Source organism: Cataglyphis hispanica, chromosome 2 (genome assembly GCF_021464435.1).
Source record: "Cataglyphis hispanica isolate Lineage 1 chromosome 2, ULB_Chis1_1.0, whole genome shotgun sequence".
In the NCBI taxonomy this organism is placed as follows: Eukaryota; Metazoa; Arthropoda; class Insecta; order Hymenoptera; family Formicidae; genus Cataglyphis; species Cataglyphis hispanica.
In genome coordinates, this window is record NC_065955.1 from 12,888,885 (window position 1) to 12,901,672 (window position 12,788).

The following is a 12,788-nucleotide window of genomic DNA, read 5'->3' on the forward strand; positions in this document are numbered from 1 at the left end:
AATTTTGATCTAGTATTTTTATATTCATGTTATACGTTGTATCTCTCTGTATGCAATATTCTCACTTATCAATCTATTTATGGCAATTTTTATGTACCAATAGTTAGATAATTTAATAAAAAATAAATCAAGATAATAATGCGCAATATAAAATAACAATCAATTTTAAAAAGATTATTAAAAAAGCAATGGCAAAAAGTTGTTTTATTTTAAGTCTCTTAAATATGACATCATTATTTAATTAATTTACTTCTTCATTTTTAATTTTTAAATGTTTGCTTAATATTTTAACATTTTATTTTACTATAAAACTCTTTTTTCCTTCTAAATTAAAAAGTGTATTATCATATTAAGTCAGTCTACTTTATATATATTCGTTTTCAATAGCAAAAGTAATTCTGGAAGAGTCTACTACAAGTTTCCTATCTTATGTCTGATACGTCACAATGTGTTCCGTTTGCATTATACGTAAGCATCAGTCATCTGAAAGAGCTCGAGAGGAAGACAGCCCTCCTCTGGCCCAAGGATATACGTTCTTGCATCCAGGACACATACAAAAATCTTTATTGCTCAACGACGATAAACCTCATGCAGAAGAGACCTTTCAGATGTTTTCAGCAGAGAATCTTGTGCGCGACATATATTGTATCAAGTTTGACACGAATCACTCCTAAGATAAATCTATCCTACGCATAACTCGGTACCGTTGAACCTCTTTGAAATTCGACGCCCGGTACATCGCCTCCAGCGCCGATCACGGACGTATATATCGAGGCAGAGAGAAAAAAGCTTTATACACGAATATACGTAGTTGCGGGGCGCGGGCAGATGCCGTCTGGGAAAGACCCGGCTAATTTTGCTGGCCGCGTCGCGTCGCGCCGGGGCGACTCGCGGTGCTCCGATGCACGAAAATGTTTCTGGGGAGGCAAGCGGCCAGGGATTCGTACTTGGAAGTCACTAACGATCGCTTCGACCTCCTTCCATAAACGATCGAGCTACGTCCCGGCCATGCTGCACTTTCCGCCGAGGAGTGATCGATCTTTTATGGCCCGCAGCCGTTCGTAGTCTGACGCGAATCAGACTGTATCTACTGAACGCGCGGGATCATCTTTTCTGATCGCGATGTATTTTGTATTGCAATAAGGAGATTTGGATCGAGTAGTTTGAAAAAATATGTAAACGCTTTTGTAAAAATTTATATTTTTTAAGCATTAAGTAACATGCTTTTATTCGTTTTTTACTCGTTTTATTTTAAAAATTCTACATTGTAAATACAAAAAAAAGGACATGCTTATTTTATTTTATATCAAAATTAGAAATATTTGTTTATATTTTCAAAAATATCACTTAAACTTTTTGCTTAATAAAAAATTTCTATAACAACATATCTTGAAAAAAAAAACCTAAACATTTGCTGAAATTTAGTATAACTCGATCTAAATAATTAAATATACCCAGAAATACGTGTATTGCCGTGTTTCTAAATGTGTTCGCCGTTTTGCAGAATTTCATTTTCTCCATGTTAAATTCTCCACCATGCAACATGGCATAGTCAAGCCGGTACAATTCTAACGAAACATTCGTGATAAAGGGGTGAATTTAATTACGAGGTTGCGAGATCTACAATGCTCGCGCTGCAAACACTACGGCATCGCGCCGCTCCGGTTGCAGTTTTAAACTAAAAGTGAAAAACTCAAGGCACGGAAATGTAAACCGGTGTGCAACCAACGACTATATAGTACAATAAAAGAATATCGTACCGTAGCCAGACGATAATCTGCTAAGCACGAACACGCGAGACACGTGTGTGAACATATCGCGAAAAATTGTGCATCCAACGTATCGCTCCTCGACAAGAGAATATGTCTGCGTTATTGAGAGAACTTTTCGATTTAGCGGTATCTTGCAAACATCCAGATTGGTCTGTAGAAGGAATAAGCGAGCATGCGACCTGGACCTTTGAACGATAAAGTTAATGGACTTCATTTACATTGCATAATTGCGGAGCCAGCACTCAAATTATACGCAAGATACGACCAGTACCAACGACCAGAACCAACAGCAAAGGTGCCCTTTGAATATTCGGTATGCTTAAAACACTCATTTACACTGTACACGTTCGTTAAGTACGCCAGGTTTCGCGAGACCGAGAAGTAATCGCCGTGCTAGATGACATAAACACTCAAGAAAAATTATATGACATGTACGAAAAAAGCGAATAGCGATATTATATATTGGATACACTATTAGATATTATTGATACAAGAAGTACAACATGTGCATTTAAACCAATTTATATGTCACAATTTATATTTATGATGAATATGTATTGATTACATTAAATTAGAATAAAATTTTTAATAAAAAATAACAATTAAAATAAATTATCCGTCAAGTATTTTATAATTAATTTACTTTAATTTTCTTTAATTTTTTTTTTGCATATTAACTTGTGGCTTTATTATTATGTCGTTGCATTTAAAAGCTTATTCAAAATATGTGCAATTTTATTTTAAATCGAAATTCGCAAATTTCCACATACGAACGATATATAACAATATCGCCAAGTATTAAACGAACATATTTAAATGTAAAGTATTGAATTTCTTATCAATTAAATTCCTTATATAATGCTAACTCTGCATATATAATTTAACGCAACGACAAATTACGTTAAAACCAGTGTCTCGAGTTAAAATCGTTATCGATAATCATCTAGACATTTTTCTACGACAATATAAAAGAAAAATATTATTTTGCATACTTTATGAATGCAAATCCTGCTATCCATTTCAACCGATATCTCCACGCATTGCGCTGCAATTAAAAGCATGTGATCAAGTATCGGTGAATATCACAGTATAAGCGAGATTCATCGATTTCATCAATCAAGTAGAAATTATGTTTATTCCGATACGTGCGTCATCGCATCGTGCCAATATAGAAACCTGCGGATATTTTTTCGCGTGATGAATGAACGATAAAAATACAAGGAGGCAATAGAGGCCTAATAGAAGCAAAAGACCTCGCTTTCCAAGTGAATATTTGTGTATAATATTGCTAACAAATTTGCGCAAAAAGTAAATGAATCGATGTTCAAATTGAAGAATTTTGAGATGATCAGAATTAATTAAACACATAAAAAAACTTACGTAGCTTCTATACGATGCCATAGATTCTGTGCTACTCAGGATGACGAAGAAATCTCAAAAGAAGAAAATAGGTCTTCAGAAATGCTTTCCGGAATCAGTTTCATGAACCACCATGAAGCACAGGAGTAGCCACACCACCGTCACACGATTCACCGGCACCAATCGTCCAACTGCGATAAGATGTTGAAGCGAAGAGGAAGTCACGGGTATAAAGACTACGGATTAGGAAACGATCAATCGTTTCGCGGAAGACTTCTCCGCGACCTCACAGAAGAGAAAAGTAGCGAGCAAAGCAAAGGGGCTTCGTTTCGGACGAAGCTCGGACCCTGAAGAGCCGGCGACCCGCGAGGCACGCTACAGTCCCTCTTGTTCTCTTTTTCTCTCGCTCTCTTTATCCTTTTCTTCTTAGAGTCTCTCTGCGTTTCCTCTTCTTTCTTCTGCTGGCTTCGTGGAGTTATAGCGCTAAACCGTTCCTTGTCGCACTCTTAGCGCTCACTCGAACCCTATTTTAAGAATAGCTTTGTACCTTCTCTGTCTCGCTCTCCATCCGTTTCTGCTTCGTCTTCTGCTTCACTGGCCGCGAGGAAGATGCAACTTTGTGGGGAGAGACTAGAGACGAGGATAAATCCCGCGTGCGAGTACATGCGTTTCCGCTCGGACGGAAACGAGATCGCGGTATGACGGTATGACCTGAGTAGTCAATAAAGATGTCGAAATAATTAACAGAATAATGACAGGAAAATAAATTAAAATGCTAAACGTTGTCTAAGTTGAATTTTCCTTAATAATTTAATAATTATTAATATTTTATAAATTTTTAAATTTCTTAAAATTTTTTTTATTTTTTTTATTTTTTTATTTTTAATTTTTATATAATTATGTTACCACAATTTAAAATTTAAATGTTTTATGTTTATGTTTATATTAAATGTTTATATTTACGTTAATTATTTTATGTTTAAATATTTAAGATCAATTAATAAAAAGAATTTTTCTCATTTTACTTTAAAGATTGTAACGATCATTCTCTATACTAATTTATTATTTTTAACTTTGGAAAATTTTTGTTTCATACGCTCATGCTTTTTTCTAAAGATTTTACATCTTCTTCAAATATTTTCATTTTCTGCATGGTTATTAATTATGAAATAACTATATATGTATATGCTGTACGAAAATTCGACAAGTTTCACCGAGACAAAAGATCGAAGTATTCAAAACTTATAGCTTTAATCATCGAATCTCCAAGAGCTCTCGAACTCTCTCAATGTTCTCAAAGGAAGCAGTTCGCGCACACAGAGAGGTAAAACAAACTATTCGCGAAACTACGGTCGTCTTTGTTCAGGAAATGAGAACAACGTTGCCGCAAGACTGTTTTCACTGGCTGAATTCTCTCTTGTGCAATGGGATGATCTCTTCATGCGAGGATCTGCAGAACTTCTCAAAAGAGAGAACCCTTTCTGAGAAATCGCGAGCGAGGTATCTCCAAACAGGATTTGCACTGTTACAATTGGAGGGACGTGGCGGAAGAGCAAGGATGAGCGACTTAACGTGATCCGCGAAGAGCTTGGAAAGTTTTGCCGAGTAAGAATGTTGACAGATTCCAGTTTGGACAAATTAACTGTGAAGATTCTTCTGTAAATTCAAAAAGATACCCATAATTCACACTTCTTGTTTCGTGAGCACTTATTTACTTGAAAATAATTTACTTTTTTTATATTTTATTTACTCCATTAACTTTAAAAACATTATCAAAAAAAAAGAATACAAAGCGTTTTTTAAAAATTCCATTAATTTCTTATCAAAATAAAAATACAAAAGCAATTTATATTTATTCAATAATCCTTTTTTCTGTTGTAATATGTAATAATATTATATTAATTTAAATACAATATATCTTAAAAGATTTTATGTAATTTTATTATAAAGCAGGAAAAATATAATTATATTTAATAAATAAAATACATATTTTCCTTTTTTCATATTGCTAGTACTTGTAAATATTTTGATATATCGATAAAATTACAATAACTAGATAAAAATAAAAATTTAATAAAATTATATTTTTTATTAACATCATCTAGGAATTCCTTCATCGAACAAAAATAATTTCTTTCTTAACTTAAAACTTTGTAAGTGAAAAAAATACAAAGAATACGTTCTTATAATATTTCTATAAGCGAGAGCTATTCTTTTTTTATCAAATTTTGTTTTAGGGAAAAAGATAAAAAGCATAATTATATTTTTAAAAGTCTAGACGTAAAATTATGTTTATATTTATATAAAGTTTAAGTAATATTATATAAAATTATCAGTCATATTGATTTGCTAATTGAAAAAAAAATAAGAAAATATTGTATTTGATCAGATATTAAATAAATATTGATTAGATATTAGATATTAATTAATTTCTAATATTAAAAGTATATCTAATATATTTAGCTAATACGTATATTTAATATATTTAACCGTAGCAATTCACTTCGTGCTGCCAACCCACGTGAAACATTAGAATGTTTTATTGTCTTGGGAAATTTCGTGGTCAAATGATAAGTACTGTTCTTGAAAAGAAACACAAAGTTATCCATAGAGACTAAAACAATCTTTGGTCTCCAAGTTGAGAACTTTCTAAGTTGGTGGCGCTATCTTCAAAATCTCCTAAATGTTGATCTAATGAACAAAAAAAGACAATATGTTGCTGTAACATAATAAATTATATATTTTGAATTCATTTTACGATTAAGTAGCAACACAAATTTATATTATCTATGCACACATTTGTAGAGAATTTTAAATATTTTTAATAATACTATATATACATACACACATAGAGAATATATTAAATAAAAAAGTAATAAGACTAGATAAATGAAACATAAATCTAATAAAAATAAAAGAGAATAGATAAAAAAATATATTTTTGTGTAAAAATAATATGACACAATAAACAATTCAATATAAAAATCTACATCTACATCGTTTGTTTTCAATAGTATTAATTCTAATGTCTATGTGTAATGGTACTAATTGTAAAATTGTTTTATTTTTTAATATTAATATATAATACATTATCAATTATTCTTTTGGTAATATTTCAACTATTAGTGTTGCAATGCGCTATTAAGTGTTTGCTATCAATGTGTTGCATCATTTATTAAAACTGTTTTACTTTAAACACTGATATATAATATTATTTTAACGATATTTATAACAATGAAATGATTTAATATTTTAAATTAAGTTTATTTTAAATGAATCAATACATATTTAGCAATTCATTTACAATTTTTAAATCTGCAATCAATCACCTGGTTATGATCAACGAATATTCTCAATAATTACTTGCAATATCAAAACTAATAGCATTTGAACATTGAAATACTTTTCTTTTTCAGTTTAACTTGTAAGGTATCTCATTAAAAAAGAATCGATAAATCTGGTACATTTTGTATGTTATGTTAATATCGTCATGTATTATTTTGATGCGATTGAATCATCCTGCAGGATAAAACGAGAGAAATGTCAGGTTTAAACTCGTTACCTAGATTCGTATTTGCGACGACGTTGATAGATTCCGCATAATCTTCGTACATGCCGAGAATTAGCCGTAATTACATGCTCAATGTTAATTTGAAATAAGAAGCAATGTGTGAGAGAACGATAAAAGTGGCCGATTGCCAGTTTCTCGTATGACGAATTTATTCAAAAACGTCTTATTCCCGATATACAAAAAAGTATGTGCATATATATATATATATATATATATATATATATATATATATATATGTATAATATAATAATAACAATAAAAACATTGTTTCTTCTTTGTATAATAATTTTGTATGAAACTAATTATTTAAATCCTTCAACTGTATACGTTTGTAATAAAATATTTATATCTCTTCTTTTAAATTTATAAAAATCGATTTCCTTATCTCATAAACGAACTTTGCTACAAGAAAGATAAATAAGAAATTATTGATATTATAATATTATAATAAAGTTTATTGTGGATACAATAAAAAAAGCATAATTTATTAATTATATTTATTAATAATTTACATATAAAATTTTTTTATTTTTGTAATATTAATAATGGGGTGACAGAATTATTGATTTTCTCATTTAAAATTTTTATTGTCTTAAGAAGAATCTTTTTTATGTTGATATAAAAAAAAAACTACATTCTAAAAAACTACATTCTAATATTTGTTTGTGATATCTATGTGTGTGTATGTTGCTATATGTAAGAATATTAATATTGTTACAAAGATTATAAAAAATGTAATAGTCCATTAAAGAATGTGATGTAAAGAGCAAATCTACATTTATGGATCATTACAATTATTTTTAGATTTCGAAAGTTTCATATATTTATATCCCCATTGCAGGACATACTAAAGTGAAAATAGAAAATCACAGTGAGATTAACACGTGACTGACGAGGAGTTGATATTTTATACGACTTACCCCACTTTCTCAGTGAATATAGAAGAGTATTCTTCAGACAGGAATAGAGCGACTTAGTCATCCCGAATTTCTGCGGCAATATTGAAAAGCTTTGGTCTGAGTTTTTTGTGATAATTTTTGGATGATGAATCAACATGTCATTATCATTATCTTTTTATAAAAAAAGTTAATTTTATTTCTAATAGTAGAAGACAGAGAATTGATAAAGAAGATTGAGAATCGTCTTTCATCATTAATATTATATAATGCAAAAATATTCTATTTAAATAAGGATCACATTGCAGTTTTGACGTAGCGTAAGATTAATAGAGTAATTTTATGCGATAAAAAATCATGCACGTTTTATGAACTTGGTTATATTATATTTAGCACAGTTATATGCAAATCGCGATCAAAATTGTAGATTAGCGTATTAGCGCGCACGACAGCTCAATTTACATCTTAAAAGCGGAGCAGATCATATTGTTTATGATCACAGAACTATTTTCAGAAACCATTGTTATGCGACAGACAAGTTAGTTGTTCACCGATGGCCTGTATTCTGAATAAATTACGCGATTATATTAAATCATCAAAATTTAACATTGTAAATGTTATATCAAAATTTTTGTGATAATACTGAATAAATAATAATTAATAATTCTTAATAATCAATATTTATAATAAATTCAAATGTATTTTTATAATCATAAAATATAGATAAAATAACATTAAAATGAAACATAATCGCATCCAATTCCTATTTTCTCTTTCGTAAGTACAGTCGAATGTATTTCATAATAAATTTAGCATCAGTATCATCATTAGTAAGAAATTTCCTCCACTCAGAAAGCCACCTGTTTTATCCTCTTCCTAAATCGTGAACTAATATGCTCTATAATTATAGAACGATATGCGTATGGCAGGTGCGGAATTGCAAGAAAACAGCTGAAAACTATGTTATAATATGAAAAGGGAACAAATATTAATAAATTGTTTTGCATATCATTTATTATATATCAATATTCAGATAATAAATAAAAGAATTATATATAAACATTTTCATATAAAACATGAGTTTTTATCAAAACTTAAAACTGTTAAAAATAATTTTTAAATGATATTCTTGAGTTTTATATAAAAGCATATAAGACATATAAGCATTAGACTCTCTTCTAAATAGAATAAATTTTTCAAAATTAATAAAGTATATAATTAATAAAGAGCCAAAATATTTAAAAAATACAATTATATCTCTGTTCACGTAATAAATTATTAAGTGGCAATTGTTATAAAGTATATAAATTTCATTTTAATAGAGTTTACCAAACAATTTATTTACTTTTGCATATAAATAGTTAGCACATGGTCAGAAAGTCAAGATCTTTCGATATAGTGCATAGAAATTCAACTGAACAAGAGTCGGAAGAAGTTAAATTTAGAAAATTAGGGCGGCGCACTAATTCGGTGATTCGGAAATGATTATTCCTTTTTTTAAGCGAAACTCAAGAAATATAAATTCAAGAAGTACAAATTTTGTTGCATTGTATCTTGTATACTATTACATGAATTTGTTAGTTATATTTGACTAATAAAATACGCAATTTGTATTATGAATTTAAGATGCTTTTAAATAAATTAATAATTACAACATTAAAGTATTAATTTAATATTAAAACTTAAATATATTTTTAATTTGATAAAGAAAATATTTAAATAATAAAAAAATAAGAAAAAATATTTATTCCCAAGAATATTTATTTTGGTTATTCTTACAAAAAAAAAAAATATAATAAAACGATGAGAAACATATTGTGCGTGTATGTATAAATGACAGAAATCTTTAATCTCCAAAATCTTTGCAAAAAGTACAGATTCTCGTAAAAATAAAAATTTGCATATTTAATTTCCACAGGTATATAGTTTCTTGAGTTATTTTTCTTATTCTATTATTATATGATCTCTTTTTCTGTAAACGAATAATAAAGAATAAACGATATGATCTAATTGGATCAATCCCAAGCCGAATATCTCCATTAAACATGTTACGATAAAATGCAAATAGTAAAATCAATATATTATTCTGAAAGCATGTTTTGACAAAATAAAAATATGTCAAAATTATAGAAAGTGTATTCATAAATTGAAACAAACATTATGATATAAATGATCAAGTAGCATTAAAAGGAAAAAAGAAGATAGATAAGAATTATTATTAGATTAAAATAAAAACCAAATTAGATTTACTGTTTATTTTAGAAAACAAACAGCTATTATAAATACTTACATATATATAAAATTTTAATTAAGTAGAATATATAAAGATGTGTACAAAAAGAATCGAAAGCGCTTCTGATTTTTTATTTATAGAACACGTTTTGCTTTAATAACAAAATAAGAACGGCCAATGGTAGCCCAGACGCAGTGCTTAAAGTGTATAAATATGATTTATTCAAATAATTTATTCAATAAAAATTGTGCTATTTTCTATGCGCGCAGAAAAATTTAAGACACATTTTACAAAAAATTACCTAACAAACAAATAAATAAAGTACTCGTAATAAAATGCAATTACCAAAAGTTATGTAAATTAAAATTATGAAAAATGAAAAATATAGACTCTCCCTAAACTCAATAAAATTGCATGCGCGCAAAAAAAAAGAATATATATGTATACATAAAATAGAATTATTTTACAATAAAAGGAGAGTAACGCTTCTAAATGTCGTATATCGAAAATTTAATTAAGGGAAAACGGAGAGTTTTCAAAGAAGAAAAAAAAACAAAGATATGTCTACCACGCTTGAAAGAGATCGGCAGGAAAGAGGGGCAGATGAGAGAGCTATTTTCGCGTTTGGTCTGACGACGTGCCACCTCTTCTCTCTGACACCTGGAATTCTCCACCAGAGCGAGCTACGCATTCAAGGAGGGAGGGTGGTGAAGAGTGCAGAAGGTGATGAGAAGAACATGCAGGGAAGGGGCCAATCTCAAATTACTTGGTGAGCTCCAAGCTAGGCCGACCAAATATCTTTGCCCACCATCGCCTGGCGACCTTTTATAGACACTCGCGGTAGTGGGGCAAAGTGGGAGTTTGAGGAAATTGTGTGAAAACTGGCAATCCGGCGGAAAAAGAAGAAGCACCCGGAACGGCAGGGCGATCTTGTTCTTCACCGGCACCGGAGAATGAAACGGATGAATTTTGATGAAACGTGTAGATGTTGAAGTGACACGAGAAGAAGCCTGTCATTTTCGCTCTATCAAATATTGGTTGCATTTCTCGCAACAGATACTGTAAAAATAAATAAAATAATATTTACAATAATAACATTGCGTTGAACAAAGATTTAGAAGCATTAGAATTGTATGTCTAAGAAAATAATCACAATCATTTATTAAAAATAAAATCTTTGTGTTTTGTTATTGTTATTCTTTAATTTATTGCAAATTTACAAATTGATAAAGTGCAATTTTACTTTAATTTACGATATACAAACGACACAAGGCAAACGCAAAAGTAATAAAACCTTTGTTTAACTATAATTAACTATGCAACAGCAAATCCTATTAAATTTATTGTTTCATTAAGTATTAAATGAAGAGCTACAATTTGATAAAAAGTTATAAATTATTTGATAAATAATAATATAAAATTTCTTGCATAATATCTTTAATTATTTCAATTATTCATTAGGGTTAGTCAAGTTCTTTCTTTTTAATAAATCGTTATTAAAAAAAGATTTAAAGCATATATGTAATATTGCATAGATCGGAAAGAGAACTTCTTTTGCGTTGAAAATCAAAAATAAAAGTTTCTTTTATAGAAATTAACAAAAGGTATTTTTTCGATTAAATATTTTTAGTTTTTTTTTTAAAAGAGACTCGGACTTTGTTCCAGTAAATTACAACCAAATGTGAGCTATAAAAAACAAACTAAATATTTGTACAAATATATTCCCGCACATACACGTATTTTTTAAATCTGCTCTTATTTCACAAATATGAGTCATAGACAAATCTAAGATATCATAAATATTGCATAATATATTCCACAGAAGAACAATATTTTTCACTACAAGAAGCATCATTTTTTCAAAATTTCTTAAATTTGGAATACGAAAACGTTCCCTATTTGATAATTTTCTTTCGATAAATATTATTATTATAAATTGACATAATTAAAAATATTTTTCTGTATATTATTATATATTAATGTTAGATATAATAAACATTTATTTAAAAAAATTTAATTAAGAAAGAAAACATATGAAAAGTATGTATTGTAAAATGTTACTAGTTATTTTCACTACAAAAATTCAACAATAAGCCATAAAATATAATTCTGACAATAAGATGGAAAATGTAATTGTGTATTTTAAATTGTAACAATTATTTTAATAAAGAATATAATAAAAACTTTATCTTAAGAAATTTTTATTTTAACGATAATATTAAACATTGTTTAGAGTTTAGACGAGCTGCACTAATGACATTACGCATTACTGTAAAGTTATTTTGAAATTAAAATTGATATGCTAACAATTTTATACAAATTTTAGACAAATGCATCAAAATAAGTAAAAATCGTAATATGTATCACCACAGAATTATTCACGAATGAAACTTTCCAAAAACAATTCTATGTTATTGTGACACATATTAGTGACAGTGTTTGATAGCTCGACATTTTTCTTTCCCATCGCGCATCACTTTAACATTATACTACTTGTAAGTGGATAGATCTCTGAATGAGTCGGCAGCCTATTTCATCGATAGATGAGCATCCTACTCGACCCTGCGTCTCTTTTCAAGTACACTATACTAAATCGGTTCGGACTAGTTACGACGCAGTTGTATCTATATGTGCACGAATTCTGGACAAACAATCCCCTTTGGGAATCACAGGCCGCTCGATTTAATTCCAGCGACGCCGAATACATTGCGATGCGAAATACATAATTCAAGATTAATCAAATAATTATTTCTATAATACCATATCTCTATTTTTCTGTCACGTAAATTTCAATGTATAATATATATTTTATCATATATTTTTTCATGTTCAAAAAAAAAAGAAAAAAAAATATAAAAAGAGAAAAAAAGTTTAGTCTCTTTAAATTATATTTTAAAAATATTTCTATGTAGGTAGAAAAAGAAAGGAATGGATTATGGAATAAATCATGCATTTAG

At 28.9% G+C, this 12,788-nt stretch overlaps 1 protein-coding gene across 5 annotated transcripts in view; it reads right to left on the bottom strand.

The window, feature by feature from the left end:
• Window positions 1-3,463, bottom strand: part of LOC126858896 (FH1/FH2 domain-containing protein 3) — a 164,928-nt gene extending 161,465 nt beyond the window's left edge. For 2 of the 5 annotated variants that reach the window (XM_050609556.1, XM_050609555.1), the window contains exon 1: window positions 3,153-3,448. In XM_050609556.1, coding sequence (XP_050465513.1) covers window positions 3,153-3,173 — 21 coding nt within the window. In that variant the 5' untranslated portion in view covers window positions 3,174-3,448. Of the gene's footprint in view, window positions 1-3,152 lie in introns of all 5 variants that reach the window. The other 3 variants (XM_050609559.1, XM_050609557.1, XM_050609560.1) reach the window with 3 other exon arrangements.
• Window positions 3,464-12,788: the final 9,325 nt, after the last annotated feature.